Genomic DNA, 24,202 nt, shown 5'->3' with positions numbered 1-24,202 from the left:
TCCAGGAGAGGTGACGTGCACCCTCAGGAGTTTGGTGCTGCTCACTCCCTGCACGGCAGCTCCATTGAACAAATCTCCTTGGTCCTGCAGCAGGAGGTTGTTGTCTCAGCGCTACGTGGTTTGAAGGTCGACCTCCTTTCTGTAGTGAGTCTCGTCGTCCGCAAAACTTCACGCAGCCCTTGGGGGGGGGCCCGAGGTGAATGTGATGCTGCTTGAGATGTTGCTTGTTGTTTGTCAAAGACATCCTTAAGTTTGTTCGTACGGTCCCCTGGACCTGCTGCCTTGCGGGTGTTGATGGTGGACAGTGTTCTCTTCACACTGGGAGCTGTTTTGAGCCTGTCAAATTGTTTTTCTTTTTCCAAAGCAGGCTCTTCAATGCATTCCCTATGGGTTCCGGGACAGTTTCTGGACTTTGGTAATTGTCCTAACCTAATCAAGGCTTGCACAGATAGGCTTCTCTCTTCATATTCAGGGGTATCTGAATGGTCAATGTAGATGGTTTCACTCGTGAACAAGCTTAGATGTACCCTCCTTGTAGTTTATGTTGCTAGAAGGAACCCACTGTTTACAATTTGTATTGCTATGTAAGTTTGAAAAAAGACAATTGTCCAGTCACCTTTGCACGACGAGCTGTTACTGACGGGCAGCTTTTTCAGCCGTTGCATCCCCCCCCCCCCGGTGCAGACCTGAACGCTTCAGACGCTGTACGACAGCGGTTTGGACTTGTCGCTTTGTTCCCGTTCTTCCCTGTCCTATTTAATGTCTTTTGGTGTCTGTCCTGGTCCCCAGTGTTGCCGTGGCGCTCCAATTTCCCCAATGGGGATCAGTAAAGTATCCCATCGCATCTCTTTTTTTGGTCCAATACATGCAGTTCCTTGCCCCCTGCAGCAGAAGGCGCCACCAGCCCAGCGGAAACCGGCCTCCGAAGCGGTCAGATTGACAATGAGGCAGGGATGTCACAATCAAACACACTATGGGCCAAAATTTAATGACCTTATTGCATAGATTGCACTGGGAACTAACAAATCCTGTAGATTATTGCCTTTAAAACACCATTAATCATTAAATAAATGACGTAAGAAATAAAAACATTAATTCCCTTTCGCTCTATCTGCAATTTTCCCATTTGTAAATTCAAGAGAAAACATTTTTCTACAAGCGTCCAAAAAATGTCTGTCAAATGAAAAATCAACTGTCAAAAATAGAACCGCGTTAAAACGGTAGATGTGTTAAAGCTCAGTTTGCTGCTCTGTGATGCTCATCAATCTGAGCTCGTCATCAGTCTTTCATTACAGGAAGTAGCTCATGTGTTAGCACGTAGCAGTTAGCAGACCAGAGCGGTTGCTATTTATTTACAGTTGTTTTCATTTCTTTTCGTGACATCCTGGCCTGTGTGAGGGCATCGGTGGCCCTGGACGCTGCCAGCAGCCTCCTTCCGTCTGCTGTCAACATGCCGCCTGTTGTTCGGTCCACTTATTCACTCCCTTATACGGCGTTTTTTTCCCGAGTTCATTTGAGTAAATGATAGCGTCCGCCAAATCAACAGCGGCGCGGTGTCGGCACCGTTTGACCTCCGTCTCTTCACGTTGTATTGCGACGGCATCCCAGAAGAGCGTCTTTTGTCTCTCCTTGTGAGAAAACACAGCTTGTTTGCCCGCACCCCCACCCACCCACCCAGCCCAAATCTTTTCTTTTTTTTTTTTCTTTTTTTTGATTCGCCCACCCCCGACTGTCGCATTCCATTCAAACTCGATGGCGAACATCGCGGCAAACACTCCCCACCACTCTCGGGGAAAACGCCGGCTTTCAGCCCCCCGATTGTATCCGATGTGAAGAGCTGGTCTTCAAGCGGCGTCCAGCGCCTTTTCACGTGCTAAAATAAGAGCCCACCCCGACCACGTCCCCCCCCCCCCCGCCTCCCGTCTCCTGAGGTCGACGTGAGCGGAGAAGAGGGAGGCTTCTGAAAGGCCTCATCGGATGACTGGCAGCCTCAGGTCTTATGTCTGTGTGACACTATGAGCCACAAAAGCCTGTCCTTTCTCCAGAAAATCACCCGGGAAGAAAAGATGATGGGGGAGGAGGAAGGGGTCGGGGTGTGTGTGTGGCGGTGGTGGGGATTTATGGGAAAAAATAAAGGGGGTCTAGCTTTTCAAAGTGGCCCGGCAAACGGATTAGACCGCGGGTGTTGCGATGTTCACCAGGGCTCCGTTCTGGGCCCCCCTCCTTTTTTTTTTTTTTTTTTTTTTTTTTTTGTGGCTCCGGGAGCCTCGGGGTGATGGGCTGGCGGTCGGCGTGCCAACATAAGTCACTCCCCCACACACACACACACACACACACCCCACCCCCAACACGCACATAAAATTTGCACAAACCCACACACACACGGCCCTCCAGACCTCACTGTGCGCCAAAAAGGATGTACGGTTGGTTACAATAAGGGGAGTTGGCAGAGGGAGCAGGGTAAGCCTCCCCGCAAGGTCAGCAGGTACCGTCCCGGGAAGGTTCCAGGTTCAAAGTTTGGGATCTATCTGGAGCCGCTCCCGCTCCGCTTCCTGTCTCCCATGACCACCCGCCCCAGGAGGCTAATTAGCATCGATTGTTTATTTTAGCTTGTGACACAGAAACCTCGATGCACTCATCCGACACCGTGTTTCTCCCCGCAGCTTTTGGACACTCCACTGGTGGGGTCCATGCAGGTGAAGGTCAGCTTGACCTTTGACCTCCGATAGTCACTTCCTGTTTGCGTCAGAGGGCCGCAAATCGTGGAGCCTGTGTATCTACGTTTGCAGCAGCCCCCTCTCGCCGTAGTGGGTCGCCGCTGATCCGCGGGCGGTATTCCTCCACGACGGCCCACAGCGCCACCTAGTGGCCTGGATGACCCCAGGAGGTTGCTGTCGATGTAACAGCGGGTCCCGGGATGACCGTCCCAAGATTACTAATTTCAGAGCACCCCGCCCCTACGGACAGGTGCGCGACGACTGGCACGGTGTGTCATGGCCCTAAAAAGACCAGCTTGTAAATGAAGTAAGAGTTCCCCCACGCCCCCCCCAGACATTTTTCACCGCCTCTTTGGCCTCTCCTGAATAACGACCCCTCCCCTGGGGTCCGAAAAGGAGGCGTTGGCTGGCGACTCCGACCGCGACGGAGCCAACTGACCGAGCCGCCCGCCAGCACGCATTCACCTCAATGGCTTCAGAGAGCAGCTTTATTCCAGGCCGCGGCCCGGGGGGAGGCCGGAGGAAACCCCGGGGCTGTAACTCCCCGTCTCCTAGCAACCCTCAAAGATGAGTTCGAGGAACATTTCTTGTTTTTTTTTTTTTTTTTTTTATCAGCTGAATACGGGGACTGTTTTTCTGTTAGCGTTAGCCTAATCCCCCTCGCTAGCCAAGCCTCCCGCTGCATACGGCGGCGGCATTTGCATGTGTAGCTTTTTCACTGTAATCTCTCTCTTTTGCTCCGGACCTGTTGAGCCGCCCCCAGGCCCCCCCCCACCCCACCCAAGAATTAAAAAAAAAAAAAAGACAAAGGCACGAATGTATAATTAATGTAGTGAAGCTGCATGTTTAATTGTCGCCCGTCTTCAAAGTTGGGGGGGGGGGGCATCGTCTGAGCTGTTGTGTATGTGTGTGTTTGTTGTGGGGGGGGGGTGTTACCGCTTCCGATGGTTGAAGCTTCATTCAGGACCTTTTTTTTCCCTTTTTTTTTTTTTTTTTTTCGAGGGCAGAGCGAAGCTGCAGAAGCAGCGGCAGCAGCAGCAGCAGACAAGAGATCCAACCCCGGGCTCCTTTCTCAGGGTGTCTGCTCGCACAATGGACTTCCTCAGCAGACACACAAAGGGGCTGGTGGGTTCACCCAAAAAAAAAAAGACCCCCCCCCCCCTCCGCCCTCCCCGTATTGAATGGAATTCCTCTCCACAATGCACTTTGAGAATATGTGCTTCTTTCTCTCTGTCCCTCACACTCTCTCGGCGAGCTCAGAGGACCAGGAAGTGACACTTCTGTGGGGCGACTCGGGAGCACCAGAAGAAAACCTGATGGACAACCTGAGGAAACATCTCAGATGTGCAAAACACATGAATTGACAACTTGGAGAAATGTCTCAAATGCAGAAAACCAACTGGATGAAACGATGATGGACAATGTGGAGAAACAAACCTTGATGGTCTACCGGCAGAAACATCTCAGACATATGGAATTGTCTTCATGACAATCTTCAGAAACATCTCAGCAGAAGCAGAAGACCACCTGGAATGATGGTCCAAAGAAACTTCTCAGACAGAGAAGACCACCTGGGCGGCACCCTGATGGACAACCTGTAGAAACATCTCAGACACATGAAACCATCTTGAGGACAATCTTCAGAAACATCTCAGATGCAGAAGAACACCCCGTTGGACTACCTGCAGGAAAAACTCAATCTTCTGAAACATCTCAGACAGAAAGGACCATCTGGATGAAACCCTGATGGACGATGTGGAGAAACATCTCAGATGCATAAATCACCTTGATGAACAACCTGCAGAAACATCTCAGACACATAGAACCATCTTGATTAGCAGTAACATCTCAGATGCAGAGGTCCACCTGGAATGACGGTCCGAAGAAAATTCTCAGACAGAGAAGACCTTCTGGACAAATCCCAGATGGAGAATGTGGAGAAACATGTCAGATGCACAAAACACTTCGATGGTCAACCTGCAGAAGCAGAAAACGACCTGGATGAAAATATCTCAAACGGAGAAAACCACCTGGATGAAACCCTGACAACCAACCTGAAGTACAGTAACATCTGAGACGCAGGAAACATAAGGCTTGACCCTCCTGACCATCTGCAGATTATTTTTATGAACAGCAGAAGGTCAACCGAGGGGTCAAAGGTCACCTGCGGTGAATGAGCGAGTGTGTGCCTCCCACATCCTGCCTCTCCGGTGCGAACTGTGACCCGCACGCACTTTTCCATGGCGAGCGCGTCCACTTGCACGTGCGTGTGTGTGTGTGTGCATGTGTGTGTCCAACATCTCGGCCTCTTGTCTCCTAAAAAGGAGCTGGTTGTGCTTTGGAGACACTCAGCAGACCCGCTCCTCCACTGGAGAGCTCTTTTAATTTTTTTTTTTGTTTCCAGCCGGCCGCTCTCAGAGCAAAGACGCCGCTAAGAGCTGTCGGCCTCCGCTAAAAAGGTTCAACGGCGCCAGAAGCAGGCAGCAGCGGTGGCGGCGGCGGCCTGTTCCCATCGGTGAACCAGCCAGGAGACAAACAGTAAAATAGATCTGGGAAAAGATGCTAAAAGCGGGTCAATATTAATAAACATCTGGTCCTGACCCAGACCGACGTCGTCTCCATGGCAATGCCACTCAAAACATCTCCATGGTAACGCCACTCAAAACAGGAGGGAGGTGAAAGGAGAAGGTTATGTTCCATTCCTCCGCACCGAAGGAGCAGGACACGTATGGTCTTGACCCGGGCCGATGTCATCTCCATGGTAACGCCACTCAAAACAGGAAGGAGGTGAAAGGAGGTGACATTCCAACGCACACGACCGAAACCACGCATCTTTTCACACAAAGATCCGACCAATCCCAGCTGAGGGGTGGGGTTTAACCTGGACCGTCAGCTGTCAATCATCCAACCATTCATCCACACCTGCGTCTTCAGTGAACCTATTGATCGGTTTTAGACTGATACTTCCTGCTATCCCGCCATGTGTGTTTGGGGGGGCGTTGGTGTAGGGTCCCCCTCCCCAACCTCCACTAGGGGTTTATTAACCCCCACTGTGATAATAAGTGAATGAATAAAAAGTTGCAATTATACTCTTTTATACATAATACTCTGCTGCTGCTTCCTGACAGCCAGCATGACCTTTGACCTCTCTATCAGGGCGGGGTTGGGGTGGGGTGGAGGGTACAGTGCGTGCGACAGCAAGGGAGGGTGTGTATGTGGGGGGGTGGTTAATGTACCCCTCCACACACACACACACACACACACATCTGTTGTGTGAACATGACCTCATTACCTCAATCCACATATTGACCAGCATGTGTGTTTATGTGTGTGTGTGTGTGTGTGTGTGCATGAGCTTATCCCCAGAGTGACTGATATGTCGGAAGTGGCAGCGACACACTTTGATGCATTTGTTTTTTTGTTGCTTTCTGCTTGGAAGGCTCTGACGGGAGGAAAACATCGAACACAACAAATCCGTCAGGAAGCGGTCAGTGTGTGTCCTCGGCCACCGGGGGGCAACACTGAGCCGGAGGCTGCGGACGCAGGGCAAGGTAGGGCGTCCACGCGACGGCCCCTGGGGGCCCACACACTCCTCTTCTTTTTCCCAGGAAAGGCGATCATAGGGAGGCTCCTCATCTTCTACTTTCGCTGACAGGAAGTGGGTCAGCGGGTGTGTCCACAACATGGAAGAAAATGCATCTCACGTGCATTCACCCGGTCATCATCTACATTCATCCAGTCATTTAAATTCAGCCAGACATCCTCTAATCTAATCCTCTAACTTCATTTAAATTCAGAAAACTAAATCCACTTCGTTTGTTTTTACTTTCACCTGCATTGATTCTCTAAGGCATCATCTAAATTCACCCTGTCATCATCTACACTCACCAGGTCATAAAAGAAGTTAACAGTAAGTAATAACACTAAGTAGTAATGCAGTCATACGGTGAGTAATTACATAGTAATTCAGTGAGTAACACAGTAATAACACAGGAATCCTGCAGTAACGGTCAGTAACAACACAGTAATACAGAGAGTAATAACATGGTAATGCAGTAAGTAGCAATACAGCGAATAAAAGTAGTAGAGTGAGTAACACATTGCGTAATTACAGGCTTCTACGGTGAGTAATAACACAGTCGTAATTCAATAGCACAGAATTTCAGCAAAAGCCAGTAAGTGATAACATGGTCATACCGTGAGTAACAGTCAGTAATAACACGGTTATACAGTGAGTCAAAACACGCTAATACAGTAAGTGGTTAAAAAAAGAAGTAACAGTAATACAGTGAATAAGAACACGCCAATACAGTGAGTAAGACAGTAGTACCAAGGTATTACAGTGTATAATAACATGGTTATTACTATAGTTTCTGCTCTTTCGCCTTGTCATTAACAAAATGTACCCAGTCATTATTTACATTCCCCCAATAATAATCCAAATCATTAATCAGTTGTAAAACATTGGTAAATTATTATTTTCATAATCTGCATTCATCAATAATATTTTGTCAGAGGGGGAGGAGCCAGCTGTCATTATTCCATCATTCCGATCAGCTGTCAATCATTAAGTCTTCAATAGACCTACTGACTGTTCCTGAGCTGCGGGAGGAACATGGAGGTTCTCCCGATGTCTTCCGGGCAGTTTTGCTTGTGGTTTCCCTAGCAACGGTTTCCCACCGCCCTCTTCGCCGTCCCGCATCGAGGTTTGATACCGAAACAGGAAGGTCGTAAACCTGAGAGCAGAGTCACCGTTCCACCGTCGCCGTGGTTCTGCTCCCGGATCCTCCGTGGCGATGGAGGTGGGAAGTTCTTCTGATGTCAGGAGAACGTTCTACTGAAGAACGAATAAATTAAAGATAATCCAGGGAAAATTATGCAAATATATTCGGACAGATAAAGGAGGTGGGAGCGGGGGGGTCCAGGGGGGTATTGTGAGGTTAAAAAAATCTGAGTTGGGGGTGGAAGCCAGGGGCGGGAGGAGCGGGGAGGGGTCGTATCATCTGTAAATCACCAGTAACAGAAACTTTAAATCCTTCACACACACACACACACACACACACACACACACACTGCGTGCATGACGGGTGTTTTTCGGGTCATTGCAGATGTTTGGTTCTCTGTTCTACCTTCTGCGTTCCGTCGGGTGGGTGGAGGGTTCCTCCCGGGGGGGGTCAGAGGTCGAGGGGGGGCTCGGTCACCTTCAACACACACACTTCAAAACAATAAAACACTCCTTTCTGTTGCACCAGTTAATTATTCCCGCCCCCAGCCTGAGATCTAGAAACGTCTAGAAAGTTCGATGTTCTTATAGCCTAGAAACGCTCAGCGGGTCCATTAATTGTCCGTGGTTGGGAATGTGGTGGTGAATTGTTGCATGTCTTCACAAGATTGACAGTTGACCCATCAGGGTTAAGCCCCGCCTCCCGCCCCAATGTCAGCTGTGATTGGCTGCAGTGCTCCCCGCCCCCTCCCCGGCAGGACAAAGTGTGAACACAATGAAGGAACGAGGCATGAAATGATATGAAAATCAACAAGACGCGGAGAACAATGAGGAGGAGCCTGCAGAGAGAGGCGTCCAATCAAGGAGGAGACCCGTTTGAGGCATCTTCATCTTCATCTTCATCTTCATCACCATCCTTGCCGTCACCTTCACCTTCTCGTTCATCTTCAGCCTCAACTTCGTCACCATCTTCAGCTTCATAGCTACCGTCATCTTCACCTTCATCTCCATGTCCATCCTGGTTTCCACCATCATCTCCATCACCTCCGCCTTCACATGCATCCTCAACTTCATCTTCATCTTCATCTTCTCCATCACATTCGACCCACGCTCGTCTCCATCTTCATCTTCATCACCATGGTCGCCGTCATCTTCATCTTCATCTTCATTTCCATGTCGGCCCTCGTTTCCAAGCTCAGCTCAATCACCTCTCCATCAACCCCACCTCCATCGTCACCCTGATCTTCACGTCCACCATCATGTCGACCTTCCATTGCCCTCCACCTCATCTCCTCCAGGACCTTGACATCCTCCAACAAACCACCAATGTGTTCCCTTCGGCCTTTGGATGATCATTTCTAGATAATTTCACGCTGCATTAAAACTAAACTACATTTCCCACAATGCTTTTCGATCACTAGCCGCTAAGCTAACGGTATCGCTCCATAAGCTTGGTGTTAAGGTGGTTTTCCCTGACAAATGGAACTGAAAATCCCAACATTTCTAGAAAGAGGGAAGCTACATTAAATAAAGACAATGATAAAATCTCTCAACGTATCTTAGTTTGTATAAAATTGTGAAAAAAAACATGTCACCTGTGCAACTCTTCCCATTTGAACCCAAGAGAGGCTAACGCTAAAAGCAGAAGGCGAAATGCGCTTCAAAATGAAGATGAACTAAGATGCGGAGAAGCAAAATTCGTCCATCTGCTTGCAGAAATTGCGTTGCTATGCTAAAGGAGAGAGTGTGTCTGTTTTAAGTAGCTCCACTCTTTGTCTTCGGTTGTTCACTGTAACTTACCAACCGCTGTGTTGACTAACCGGGTGACTCGGCATTATTGTTGCTATGCTAACAGAGAGAGCATCAGTTGTAAGTAGCTCAATTTTTTTCTTGTTTGTCTCATACCAGAATGTGTTGTTAAAAAGGCACGAAGACTTGTTATTTCTCCAAAAATCAAAATTATAACACGTATTTTTAACCCGGGGGCACCGCCATTGTTTTACTAGCGCAATACATGTTGGTTTGATGACGTACTGAGGTTGCTTGTGTTAACTTTGGCTCTCCGCTCGGTAGGGAACGATAAAAATGCTAATAATGCCGGAGACTTTTGCCTCTTGGCATCTTTGTTTGTCTTCATTTTGAAGCACATTTTGACTTTTGTCTTCAGCGTTATCCCCCTCCCTCTCATTTCTCTCAAGTTCAAATATGAAGGAGCAATGTATACGTGATTTTTTTTTTTTTTTTACAATTTTAAACTAAGATATGTTAAGAGATTTTATCATTGTTTTTATGTAGCTGCCACATCAAATAGGACAATAAGGTCCTGGCACCCGGGGATCCCTTTCACACCACTATCACTAACGTTTTTCACTTTCTTGGAAGCCATTAGGAGGGCGAATTTAATGCAAAAAGCACGAAAAAGCATTTTAATTAAGAGGATAACACAAGAAAAAGCACCAGAAACACGTTAATAATTAAGGTTATCTTTAATTCCTTTCTTTATTTTTCCCATAAATAAACCCATAGAAAAGCTTTTACAAAGTATGTTCTGGGGGCTGGAGAATGGATCAATGGGAATTATTGATTTCAATGGGGAAAATTAATATGGTTTGCAAACTGAGTCAAAGAATGAATCAAATTTCGTGCCACAACGTTCCATCCTTGGAATTGAGCATTCCTGGTTCAATTCCCACGCTTCTCTCAGCCGGTCAAAGTGTTGTTGAGCAAAACGTTGCACCCCTAAATGCTCCCCTGGCGCCGCTGCTGAATATTTATTTACACAACGTTACAAAATGTAGCTAAATTTATTTCAAACTACATAGCATTTCTATATTCATAGTCTTGGACTAAAGACAATATCGCACGTGTTTGACGGTACCACAGGTCTTCCAGTATTTACGGTTATCTAACACGATCGATAATCATGAGCTCGAAAAAAACGTAAAAAAAGGAAACCTGGTAGACAAGCCAGAATGGCAGTCAGTGGCAAACCCGCTGAAGAGTGTCCCTGTATGCCAGCGATACGTCTAAAAACGTTAAGATATCTCATGTAAAACTATCAGCCCACCTGTAAAGACTTTTTAAGGGTTTTAAGTCACAGCCTCTTACAGGGTACAAGACTACAACTGGATTCTTTCAGGATTTTTTTTCTGCTATTTCAGTCCGCCGCTTTTCCTTTCCCAGCTTGGTCGTGATACATTGGCTTTTCTGTCCATCGCTCCAACGTCCGCTCCTCTTTCTGGACAGTCCATATTGATGAGGACGTCCTTCGCTGTTCCCATTCCTTCCATACTACTGACGAATACTGTCTCTGCTGCCTTTACTGCTCTTCCCGAGCGCTCGTCTACCAGTCTGCGGAGGCTCTCGGTCAATTCAAAAACTTCTACTCGTAGCAACTGTACTCGATTTTCTGAAGAAGCCTCTTGGAGGAGAGGTGAAACCCCTTCAAGGAAAGAAAATCAAGTCCGGCTTTGCTGGAGCCCATGTTTAATATGGTCTGAAGCCCAAGATTAGGAAAAGACTGATCATTGATTGTTCTAAGACTGCAAGATTAGCTTAGCGTCCAAGATGACGGAAGCCCGCTGCCACTCCAGTAAGACTCTTGAGATTTCCTTCTGACTTTCATTCTGACAATGCCGAGATGGAAACGACGGATGTGAAGGCTAAACACTAACACTAATCACTGACTCTGACTTATTCATGTTTCTCCTCCCGTTTCAGATTGCGCAGATTTTGTTTCCCTTTGTTGCTCTGCCTGTAAACTCTCTTTGTGCTTTATTCCTTTTCTTTGATTTGAGCATCAGCCGACCCGCCCCTTTTCCTTGTAACTGTAACTCTGCACCTTCTTTTCCGAACCTCAATGATAAAATGATTTATTATGCACCAGTTACATCAGGTTTTATGTTACCGCCCTGCCCGAACAGTGAAAGTTCCCTTAGCGTCACATTAGAAACCCCTTTCTCATCATTTTGCGACAAACCTGGGCACGATTTTTGGTGGAATTTACATGTTCTCCCTGAAAGTCTGCGTGGTTTAATAGGAAAAAATTGAGAAAATTGCCCCGAATGAGTGACTGAACGGTTGTCTGTCTGCATATGTGACCCTTCGATTGACCGGCGAGTCCAGGGTGTACCCCGCCTCTCGCCAAGCTGGGATAGACTGGATCCTGGAGTGCAGGAAAAGCGGTAGAAGATGGATGGAGAGATAAAAAGACAAGGACAGGGATCATCTGGCAGGTAAACAGCTGAGTGTTTTGTTACTCTAGTGTCCAAACAAGCGGCGAGGAAGAAGGTCGGCCTCTGACGTCACTCTCCTGCGCTGCTTGGGATTCTGAATCCAAATTTTATTTTGATTTTTTGCGCGTCTGGACAAGAAAATAGTGTAGTGTAGTGTTTTCTTTTTAACTGACTTCGAGAAGAAAATGTAAATGAATTGAGGATTACTTATTACTCATTTTAGTTATGAGTCCAAATATGTTGCAGCGTGTGTCATTTTGCAACAAACCCAGAGCCTCATGTCTACATCAACTACATCTGCAGCTATTTTTAATGAAAATGAAATGAAGTGGAAAAAAACATTTCTATAAATGCATTTCATTTTTCAAATTTTAAAAATTAAAAAAGTCGGGTAGGATTACTTGATAGTCATTTTAGTTATGTGTCGAAATATGCTGCCACATTGTGAAAATGAGAAAGCATTCTGCTAATGCATTTAATTTGAATTATGATACCTATATGCTTCCATTCATCAGAAGACTTTGGAAAACTCACACATCTAAAAGACAGTTTTGTTTTGTTTTTTTTTGTTTTGTTTTTTTTAGCTGCAGCCATCACAGTGTGTCATTTTGCAACTAACGCAGAGCCTCATGGCTACATCAACTACATCTGCAGCCATTTTTAATGAAAATGAAATGAGAAAGATTTCAGTTTTTAAATTTGACATTTCTGATTGAAATGTGATCATAATTTGCTGGTGTATGTTTTTTAAATTAAATCTCAAATGTATTTTGCTTTCTAATTTGAATCACAGAATGAGCAGTCTGGAAGAAGAAAATTTAAAAAAAGGCGCGTAGGATTGCTTATTTCTCATTTTAGTTATGAGTCTAAATATGCTGCAGTGTGTGTCATTTTGCAACTAACCCAGGGCCTCATGTCTACATCTACTACATCTGTAGCTATTTTAATGAAAATAAAATGAAGTGAAAAAACATTTCTATTAATGCATTTAAGTGTTCAAATTTTAAAAATTAAATCTCAAATGTATTTTGCTTTCTAATTTGAATCACAGCATGAGCAGTCTGGAAGAAGAAAATGAAAAAAAAAGGCGGGTAAGGTTGCTTTTTTCTCTTTTTAATTCCTAATCAAAATATGCTGCCACGCTCTGAGAATAAAAAATGTATACTGATGGATGGGCAGCGAAGTTTTAAATGAACTTGGAGGGCGGTGGGTGTTGGGCGGAGGGCGGCGCCCTCCCCGGTCCCTCCCCTCCGGTCCCTCCGCCAGTCAGTCGGTCTGTCGGTGCGGCGGCGAGCGGACGGAGGCGCACCCTGGACCGGAGCGGGAGTCTGAGCGCCACGACCGGCCGAGTCAACCGTTAACTCCGGCGGCATGGAGCCGTGAAGGGGACCCCCGCTATTTCCACCTCCAGCGAGATCCCAGCACACACCCGCTCATCTCCCGCCAGCCCGCTCCCCGACACCTCGATCCGGCATGGAGCCGCGGAGCCGCCGCCGCGGGCTCAGCGCGCTCCCGCTGCTCCTCCACCTGCTCCTCCACTTCCGGCACACAGGTAAGAGTTCGCCACAACTTCCGGTCCGGAAGTAACAATAACATTGGGAATAAAATGAGTTGTGAATATTAAATTCTGACCCCTCCTGAGGCGGTAGGAGATATTAGGCGGGGATACATCATCAATTTAAAGATGCTTAATTGGACTATTTTGAGTCACATCGCTGATTTTTTTTGTACATCAGAAAGTTTGCGTTTAAAGTTTACGGTTCACAAAAAATAGTACGGTTCACAAAAAACAAACAAAAAAATGCAATTAATGTTAGATGTCGAGGAACATTACGGGAAATGTTTTTATGAAGTTCCCGGGAGGCGTCACATACTTGTATAAGTTGCCATGCAGAAATGAAATACTTCTGTAACACCGCTATTATGAGGAACCACATTAATGGTGCTGAGGCTAATGTTAGCCTCAGCAGTCAACGAAAAGAAATTGGAATTGAACAGTTGAAACGGATGAAAAAGCCAGGTGTGTTAATATAGACAATTCAACGTGATCGAATTTTAGGTTTGTGGATCGTTATCGAATCTCTATGGCGGTGAAGACTCACACCTGCAGGTGTATGATCTGTTCGGGACAGGCGGGGCTTCAGGTGTGACGGCTGGGCTGGCTCGGTTGCCATGGAGAAACAGGTCGTTTCAGGTTCAGGCGGCCTCCGTCGGAACTTGTCCCCTCGCCGGAGACAAAGAGGCGGAGAACGCGCAAACATGCAGTCGCAGACTGGGAACACCGGGCGGTTTCTGCAACAACAATCACTGCAGAACCGGCGAGGACATTTTTCCGGAGAAATCACAAACAATTTATCTGCGGCAAAAAGCAAGACATTTGTTTGGTGTTAAGTCAAATGTTTTCGGTAAAGTTTAATGTATGAGCTTCTGAGCCTGTTAGCATTGTGCGTGGTGTTTAATTGGTGTGCTGTAGACTAGCATTGCTAACAGCGAGCCGGCGAGACCTCGGTGATTCACCCCCCCCCCCCCCCCCCCCAAAAAAAACCAAAAAAAAAACAGGAAATATTTGCCAGGAAAAGCGTTGCTGCTAGCTTAGTGACCGTCTACCGCGGTGAAGATGGTGCACGCTGGAAGTCTTTTCGCCGGCCGTGACAAATTCGGTGTGGTTGTACCGCTAGCTAGCTGTGTGCTAATGAGGAATTTGCTGCTAGCTCCTTGACAGCGAGGATGATGCTGATGAGGGCAGTGGACATCAGACTCTTAAGGGATCACCGAGATGTTTTTTTGTAGTCGCCGGCAACCGAGGTGAATCCCCTTTCTTTGTTTCAAACGACTCATCGTGTTGTGACGGCGTTTAAATGGATCTGGCGGAACCTCATCTCGGAGGGGGGGGGCTGAGTCGGGACCACCAGCCCCTCGTCCCTGGCCCGGTACTGCTCCCCCCCCCCCCGGGCCTGGAGAGGATCTGCCTGGCTGGATCTCTTTTCTCGAGTGAGACAAAGATTAGGGGGAGGCGGCAGGCCGGAGCCAGTTTTAGCTGAAGAGCTGGGGGACCATTGAGGTTGGGTTCAGGGAGTTTGGTAACAGAGGCTTCGGTACCGTCGGACAGCCTCTTCCTCCTCCTTGAGAGGAGGTGGCAGCTCCCCATCTGCCCCCCCTCCTCCAGATGATACGGGACTGGGCCGGGCCAGCACCCACTCTCCGGGCACTTGCTGACAGATGGTGCTTGTTCAGGCAACCGACAATCAAACAGAAGCCGGACGGATTCTCGTTCGGTCGGCTAATGACCAGGACCGATGAGTGGGACACGCCCCTTCAGCACTGATGCCTGCAAGACAGAGAACAGGGCAAAGACGACGCTCACAGGCTTCGCTGATCAGATTGAAGATTGCTCGTTCCCAGTGTTGGTTGGGCGTTGACGTCCGGTTGAGCGGGGGTCAGGGGGTGAACCCGACTTGCGCTGTCCGCACCCCTGACTACTCACCCTAACCTCCACCAGCCCCCGGTCTTGTCAAAACCAGATTATAACGTCCCCCGAAAACCTGGAATCGAATAATACCGGAATCGTAAAAAAATCAGGAAAAAGAACGAAAAAACCCTTCGGCCGAAGTGGAGACAAACCACGTCACCTCGGCTGACCTCCTTCCTCATACTCACGTCTTTATTTCCTCCTCCGCCTCCTCCTCCGGGCAGCTCCGGCCGGGCAGCTCGCCACCGCCGTCCCCTCGCAGCAGATTTCCCCGCCGGGGCAGGGAGGCTATTTGATTACTAGATTAGTGGGTATTAGCCGGGGGAGACACGGGGCCCGCCGCTCCCAATCCGCCCGAGTCGCCCCCCTCCCTTTCTCCTCGGCCCCGGGCTGAATGGGGGACGGGGCGACACGGGGGAAGCGGCCCGGCGGGGCCCCGGCGGAGGTCAGCTGAGGAGGCGCGCCCGTCCTGCGCCGCCTCCCGGGCCGGCTGAATTATGCTGTCAGAGGGGAGATTTGTTTTGTAACAGTAGGCAAGGGTGGGGGGGGCTACAGAGAGCTTGGGGGTGGGGGGGGGGGGGTCCAGCTAGAGAAAAGAAAGGGGCTGAGGTGGAGGTGGAGGTGGAGGGGAAGGGAGGGGGGCAGAATTTGAGCGTGACGCCCGGTGGCCCTGCGATTTGTCGCAGTGGCGGCAGAGCTGGAGCCGGAGTGTGGGAGCGACAGCGCAGGTTGAGCAGCACTCCTGCCTTCATTAGTGCCCCCCTTCCCCCCTTTACCCCCCACCCCCAACCCCCTCTCCAACCCCCCCATCAACCCCACATCTCACTCGTCCCTCGGTTCTCAGGCTTCTCCGCTTCACACGGTTTAAAAAAGCAGAGATCTGTCCCCGCCGCTTTCCTTTTTCCTGACAGTCCAACCACGGGGCCCGAAGCAGGCCGCCAGCCGCCATGTTGGATTCAGCCCGTCAGAACGCGTGGGATCGGGGTGATGTTTCCCGGAACTGTGGCGACACCCCCAAAAAAAAATTTGCCGAAAAAAAACAAGAAAAAAATTCCCACCGAGGATAAATGAGGAGATTTGATCCTGAAGTGAGTAGCCAATCAGAGCCGCCACTGGGCTGAGAGGCGGGGTTTAACACAAGTTCAGCTGTCAATCATAAAGTCAGCTGCTCTTATTCACACTTATCGGCAATTTGGTCTCTGGGAGGAAGATGGATAACCCGGAGAGAATACACACATTTCTCAAACAAATCTAAAGGTTTTTTTTTCATATCTGTGTCGGGGCGCAGCGGCGTTGTCCAGGCGGCGGCGTCTGGAGAAGGAAGCTTTTCCATGTTCTCCTCATTCATCCTGATGCTTTTTCTCCTCCGACCTCTTAATCTATCATTTTCCTTCTTCCTTTTCACCTCTTCCGTCACCCCCGCTGCCCCACATCCATCCTCTGTCTCTCTCCAGCCTCATGCATTCACTCCCCCCCCCCACTGTCTGCCCCCCGACCCCCCAAATGTTTTTTAATCCTCATTTGTCTCCCCCCTCCGCCCCCGTGAGGTGGAGGGACGGTGTTTTTTTTTTTTTTTTAGACGACCATGTTGTTGCTGGTGTCCTTCTGGCGCTCTGCCAGCCTCCCCAACACACACACACACACACACACACACACACACACACACACACACACACACACACACACACACACACACAGACACACTCGGTGCTTTGCTCTGGATGCTGTAATGGATGATGGGGCAGATCCGGGGGGGGGGTTCGGGGTCCTGAACAAGTGGAGCCCCCCCATGGAGTAGCTGGTGGAGAGCCATTTGATTTGTCCTCGGACCCCTTTTTTTTTTTTTTTTCCCCTGTTCTCAGCGAGTGTGTGGTCCCCCACCCGACCCCCAACGCAACGCTTTCTCAGAAAAAAAATCCCCAAAAAAGTGATGCGGGATAAAAAAAAAGCCCGGCGATGAAAAGGGGTGCCATGGAGAACACGGAACATGGAGATGCTTCAGGCAGATGTTTGCCTACACAAAGGGGATCCCTGATCTGCTTATCCAGATCAGCTTCCGGGAGGGGGGGCTACAATCCTACAATCACCATGACGACTAGCGGGGGGGGGGGTGAGCTAGGATCGCTACGGCGACTGACGGGCAGGGGCGTCGGCTGTTCTAATGACGCGCTCAGAATGCCAGGGAACCGCTTCCGACAACTCCAGAGTCAACATGGATGGCGCCGTTGGACATCCGGATGTTAGGACGTTGGAATGAACGTGGGAATGAGATCCTCTTCACCCCAGATGATGGGAGGATGTCATGGCAACGGTGTAGGGGACCGTTCTCTGTAGGACCTTCACGTTCTTCTGACTTAAAGTCAACTCCTCATTGGTTTTTTGCCTCCAGGTGTGTGTGTGGGGAGGGGTTGTCTGGGTAACTGGAGTGAAAAGCTGGACAAACGGCCACATGCAGAGGCCGAAACATGGATGGAAAGCAGTTTACCGCCCAAATATGGGTTCTTTAGGCATCACAGTGCTTTTGAACTGTTTCCTCGGGTTCCAGGTTCTGATCTTGTCGTGGACATGGTTCTCCTTGTGTGGAGTCTCCATATTCTGTTCTCCTTCTCGAGTTCTTTGTCCGCCTGCCTGGGCCCAAAAAATGTCATTGGTTCTCTGAAGACTCCAACTTAGATGCGAACGAGAGGTAGAATAGTCGAATGATTGACATCTGACCCGCCCAGGTTAACCTGAGTCACCTGGGATTGGCTCCGTCCTCCCTTACATTCCTGTCAATAATAATAGACTTAATGAATGAAAGACTTCAATCCAAAAGTTTTTTTGACATTTAACTACAAACTGTTTGTAAAGTGGTCAAAACTTCATTGGGTTCATTGTATTTTATGAAGTTAAATCAATAGATGAAAGAAGACAGACAGGTGTCCTTTATGGGGGGGGGGGGGGTCTGTCCTAAGTGTGTCAAGGTTAAAGCAGAAGAATAGTATCCTCCCCCGCTGTCAGCCTTAATCAGGTCGTCCCTCAGAATAGTCATGCTCCCGCGGCGGCGCCGCCAACCGCCACCCGCCACCCGCCAATCAGGCTCGGCCTGGGGACTCCAGCAGGTGACGGAAAGCAATTAGTTCCCCTCCGTGACCTGCTGGCGGTGCAGCGGCGAGGAGGAGGACCCTGCCGAGTGGCGATTAGCGCTCACTTAATAGTCATTAACACGTTATTAACATGATATAAACATTTGGAAGGCGTCACTGGTGGTTCCCCAGAGGAAATCTAATAAGAGTCAGCTTTATTTCTCAGGGAAAGTCTTCCTGAATGTACCCGGCCCTGACATCCTGTCCCGTGGATGTTGGTCGCTGTTTTCTGGGGAATCTGCTTGGCGACACTCCGGGCCCCCCCCCGCACCCCTCGACAACCACCGGCTGGGGTGTCTCTTTGTTTACTCATTAATTCTGCTGTTCCACCATCGGGAAACCGAACGCCAGGCTCTTTGTGTGGTGATGGATGTGGACATGAGCCTTGCGCTGTAGAATCCACCCCCCCGTCCCCGAGGAGCAGGACGCGATGAATCATGGTTAATGTTCCGTTCTAAAGAAGTTCGGAGTAAACAACAGGTCCCTCCCGCCCCTTCATCACGGCCCCTCTAAATCTTCCTCTTCCTCCAAATAAACCCCCGAGTATGTGTGTGTATGTGTGTGCGTGGAGGGCGGGGGACAAGTTACTAGCAATGATGCTAGTAGCATGTGAAGGCAGCACAGTGATACCAGCATGATTATACTAGCAGTGTAAGACCACCAGTGTGATGTGTAATGGAAGCAGCAGGATGTTAGCTGTATGATGCTAACAGCGTGATGTTAACGTTACGATGCAAGCACTGTGATGTTAGCAATGGTATCGTAGGAGCGTGATACTAGCAGTGTGGTGCTACTAGCGTTATGGTAGCAGTGTGATACTACGAACATGATGGGAGCAGTGTGATGCAAATAGTGTGATGGTAGCTGAATGGTGCTAGCAGTATGATGTTAGCGGTGTGATTATAGTTGTGTGATGCTAGCAGCATCACGGTACCACTGTATTGGTAGGAGTGTGATGCTAGCAGGGTAATGGTAGTAATGTGATACTAGCAATGTGATGGTAACAGTGTGATTGAGCAGCATGATGGTAGCAGTCTGATGCTACTAGCATGATGTTAGCAGTGCGATGCAAGTAGTATGATGGTAGTCGTGTGATGCCACTAGCGTTATGGTAACAGTGTGATACTACGAGCGTGATGGTAGCAGTATGATTGTAGTTGTGTGATGCTAAAGCATCATTGTAGCAGTGCATTGTTAGGAGCAGGGTAAATGGTAGCAGTGTGATACTAGCAGTGTGATGCTACTAGCATGATGGTAGCAGTGTGAATGAGCAACATGATGGTTGCAGTCTGATGCTATTAGCATGATGTAGCAGTTTGATACTACACGCATGATGTTAGCAGTGTGATTGTAATTGTGTGATGCTAGCAGCATACCGGTAGCAATGTATTGGTAAGAGTGTGATGCTAGCGAGGTAATGGTAGCAATGTGATACTAGAATTGTGATTGTAGCAGTGTAACTGAGCAGTATAATGTTAGCAGTGTGATGGTTACTGGTGATCTAGTCCCAAGTGCCCAGCGTCTGTCACATTGCTGTCACAAGTTACAATCCTTGGTTATCAGGTATTAATAGGTGACTTCCAGGTGTTGAAATTGACACTCAAGTGTTGACAATTGACCTTGAGGTGTATATGGGTGACCCCCAGGTATTAATAGGTGGTGCTCTGGTGACCTCCAGATGTTAATAGGTGACCTCCATGTGTAAAAAGGTGACCTGTAGGTGTTTTCTTATGTCTGCCTGCTCTCACAGGAAGTAGCAGGTGACACTTCCTGTTGTTCTGGACGGTCCATTTGAGTTCCATTTAAGCATGTAGGGAAGAGAGTTTGGCCACTGCCCAGGCACGCATGCACAAACACGCGCGCACAGACACACGCGCGCACCAGCCTGCAGTGCATGGGCAGTAAATACTCCTAGAATAGAATGTAGTACCCAATAAATGCTCTGGAAACATGATACCTAGTAAAGTACAGGCAGAGTATTATGTACACAACATTCTGATGTACCTAGGGGTCAAAGGTCGAGGGGGGCTGCAGGTCCATTAGTCTGTTTGGAAAATCACTTCAGCTGGTTTTTAACCTCGATAACAGAGAAGTGACTATTTTTAGACTCACACACGCACACGCACACGCACACACACACACACACTTCAGGCTGAATGAGCAGTAGACTTGTTCCAATTAGATATGATTACATCAGATTACATCCTAATTTACCCAGATAAGTTGGATTTCAGGTTCTCTCCATGTTCTCCTGCCTTTCCCGGGTCAGCAGATTCATAAATTTTGTCGTAGGTGCGATTGGATGATTGACAGCTGTCCCATCCACAAGCTATGGGGTCTTTTACATTTTTTTAACCCCTTTGATTGAATTTTAAATAATGGGAAGTAAATTTTAGAATTAATTATGGATATTACACAATGTATGTGTAAACAGTATAAACATATATATATATATATATATATGGTATGTCGTAACATTTTCATAAAACTCTGAGGCTCTTGTGGGTTCTCAGGAGAACCCGATGCTGACGTTCGGAGCTCAGACAGTCCACAGATTAACCTGCAATACCCTCCCAATCCTCTACCCACCTGTCTCCTGCTGGCGGAGGAGGAACAGGCCGGACCCCTGGGTGGTTGGTCGTAGGGGGCGGGGCTTCAGGGCCGGGGGCTCAGATAATCCTCTTATAGGGGGTCTGGCCTGAGGGGGCGGGGCTTGTTCCTTCAGGATGGCGAGCTTGTTTCTGTCCCGGCAGAATGAAGGACACTGTGCCCCCCCCTCCAGGAAACCAGGCCCCTCACCGCTGGTCACATGACCACCTCCCTTCCAAGGTTCCCCTAGAGTTGCCTCATTTGTTCACTTCTTTATTTCCCTTTTTGAAAAACAACATTCATCCATTCATTAGTTGTCATTTTTATCCTAATCTCTGACCAAACACTGTCAATCATGGGGTCACCTGTCAATCATGGGGTCACCTGTCAATCACAAAGAGACGTCCATTCATTCGCACAAACAGACAATTCAGAGTTTTCAGTGAACCTGCTGATTGTTTTCGGACTGCCGGAGGAAAATGGAGAACCTTGTGGGAACTCATGCTGGAGATGATGGAGATCTCAACTCAGGAACCCGGAACCCTCCCTCCCCGTCGAGTCTTCACACATGACGCGTTGATGAATGTGACAGCAGGAGGAGAGAAAAGTATGAAACAACGCTCCTCCCTTGGTTTCCACGGCAGCCAGAAAGATAAGATGTACTTTATCGATCCTAGGATTGGGAAATGATTGGGCAGCGGCAGCAGAACTTACAAATAACAGACAGTGACAAGCTAAAAATAGAAATAAAATAAAATAACAAAAAATTGATTATGTAAAAAATCTATCCATATTTACGGCATATAAATAAAAGCAATGATATCAAGATGACTGTCTTGGTTTTTAAACTCTGAGGTTACAGGAGGCGGCGCAGTGGTTAGCGCTTCGGCCTCACAGAACAAAGAACCCTGCTTCGATTCTGACAGGGGGACCTTTCCGTGTGGAGTTTGCATGTTCTCCCCGTGTTTGCGTGGGTTCATTGGAAAAAAATGGAAAAATTTCCCCGAATGAGCGAGTGAATGTTTTCTGTCTGTATATGCAACGCTGCGACTGACTGGCGACGAGTCCGGGCCAGTCCAGACTCCAGCATCCCCCGCAACCCTGACTGCAGGATAAGCAAAGTTTATGCGTCAAAGTTTTCTGAAATCACTGGAAAACAAAGCGATCCGGTTCGTCTTGACGCTGCAGATTAGACCTCCTGTGGCATCTTCACAGGGGGTCCTGGAAGTGCAGAGAGGGGTAGAAGAGGGCTGCAGCAACCTCGCCTCAGACACGTGGACCCGCGAGAACCTCCTCCCTCTCCTCCTCTGAATTTCTCTTTAAACAGAGGTCGCGACCCGCCAAGGAGAGGAGGAAGCCCGGGGGGAGCGATGGGGTGCGGAGGGGTGATGAAGTGAATGCCGCCACCAGAGCGAGGCCCGTTTCCAAAGACGCCTCGGGAAGAAAAACGAGGTTCCTCTCGGCTTCCTGCCGCCTGATTGTGTACTTCCTGGCGTTCCGCGCAGGAAACCCGCGGGTCGCGGCAAAACCACAGCTGGAATGTTCCGCACTCAATCAGCCGCCACGCGGGGAATCATGGGAAACGGGCTTTAGTTCCACCACACGGGCTCTTTTATGCCTCCTGGACACAAGGTTCCTTTTTTTCCCCGCCACGATTCCGACGGAACGGCTCCCGGTTTTGCGGCGGAGGTGACGACATGTTTGGATGTGGAACAAGACGGGCTCTTTTCACCGGGATTAGAGGCTCTGTCTGGGGGGAGGTTCTCCGACTGTCCTGCAGGAGCTGGAAGGACTCGGAAGAAGAAGTCAGTTTGACACAGGAAGTGAGTTTAAGACACAGGAAGTGAGTTTAAGACACAGGAAAGGAGCTCAAGAAACAGGAAGTAAGGCAGGAAGTCACAGGAAGGCAGTTTAAGACACATGAAGCCAGTTTAAGACACAGGAAATGAGTTTAAGACAGAGGAAGTGAGTTCAAGAAAAAGGAAGTAAGGAAGCAACTCACAGGAAGCCAGTTTAAAACACAGGAAGTGAGTTTAAGACACAGGAAGTGAGTTCTAGAAACAGGAAGTAAGGCAGCAAGTCACAGGAAGCCAGTTTAAGACACAGGAAATGAGTATAAGACACAGGAAGTGAGTTCAAGAAACAGGAAGTAAGGCAGGAAGTCACAGGAAGGCAGTTTAAGACATAGGAAGTGAGTTTAAGACACAGGAAGTGAGTTCAAGAAAAAGGAAGTAAGGCAGGAGGTCACAGGAAGCCAGTTTAAGACACAGGAAGTGAGTTTAAGACACAGGAAGTGAGTTCAAGAAACAGGAAGTAAGGCAGCAAGTCACAGGAAGCCAATTTATGTCACAGGAAGCCAGTTTAAGAGACAGGAAGTGAGTTTAGTAAGCAGGAAGGGAGTTTAAGAAACAGGAAGTAAGACAGCAAGTCACAGGAAGCCAGTATCAGAAACAGGAAGTGAGTTTAATATGCAGGAAGTCAGTTTAAGTCACAGGAAGAGAATTTAAAATACAGGAAGTCGGTTGAAGAAACATGGAGTGAGTGAAAGATGCAGGAAGTGAGTTTTAAAGCAGGAGAGTGAGTTTAAAAATGGGAAGTGAGTTTAAGACGCAGGAAGTGGATTTAAGACACAGGGATTTTTTTTCATTTGTTTCTGTTTTGAAATAGGAAGTGATTTGGTATTTTTAAAGGAAGTGAGCTTAAAGCACAGGATGTCAGTTTCAAATGCAGTGTGTTTGAATCACAGAAAGTGAGTTTAATATATGTGTATATGTACATAGAAATTATTTTAATCATATCGTTTAAATGTCTTTTTGATGGTTTTATATATATATAAAGGGTTTTAAGGCAACAAGTTGCTTTTAGACAGTCTCTCTAAGACACAGATAGAGGGTTTAAGAAACAAGAAATGAGTCTAACCTTTTTTTTTTCTTTTCAACCTTATTGAATGTAGAAAGTATGAATAAACAAATGTATTAAAATTCAAGCATACAGCAATGATAACTAATTACACGAATTTTTTGTTCCAATTTTTTTTCATGTATTTTCAATAGATTGAGGGTTTTTGGGATGGAGATTATGGCCCCATGTCTCAAACCAGAAAACCAGAGCTTTGTTATGGGAGTTACGGCCAATTACAGCCATCGTTAATGTGTTTTCGCAAGTTCATTTGTAGCCATCATTTATTTGAGAAATGAGTTGAGCAATGTGGGTTAGAGAAGAATCAAATTCAAATTTAGATTTGAACATTGGCAATGACATTTTCTGAAGACATTGTTTTTTCATTTATGATCTCCTTATCATTCACCATAAGGGATTTGGAGGCTATTTTGCTCTTGTCTTCT

At 47.9% G+C, this 24,202-nt stretch overlaps 1 protein-coding gene across 5 annotated transcripts in view; it reads left to right on the top strand.

Moving 5' to 3' along the window:
* Positions 1 to 12,942: 12,942 nt before the first annotated feature.
* Positions 12,943 to 24,202, top strand: part of ptprz1a (protein tyrosine phosphatase receptor type Z1a) — a 50,878-nt gene continuing 39,618 nt past the window's right edge. For 3 of the 5 annotated variants that reach the window (XM_086149330.1, XM_086149329.1, XM_086149328.1), the window contains exon 1: positions 12,948 to 13,227. In XM_086149330.1, coding sequence (XP_086005456.1) covers positions 13,149 to 13,227 — 79 coding nt within the window. In that variant the 5' untranslated portion in view covers positions 12,948 to 13,148. Of the gene's footprint in view, positions 13,228 to 24,202 lie in introns of all 5 variants that reach the window. The other 2 variants (XM_086149327.1, XM_086149326.1) reach the window with 1 other exon arrangement.

This window comes from Fistularia commersonii, chromosome 7 (genome assembly GCF_037954325.1).
Source record: "Fistularia commersonii isolate RoL2024-O1a breed Wild chromosome 7, RoL_Fcom_v1.0, whole genome shotgun sequence".
NCBI classification, from domain to species: domain Eukaryota; kingdom Metazoa; phylum Chordata; class Actinopteri; order Syngnathiformes; family Fistulariidae; genus Fistularia; species Fistularia commersonii.
This window is presented reverse-complemented; position numbering and strand designations above follow the sequence as displayed.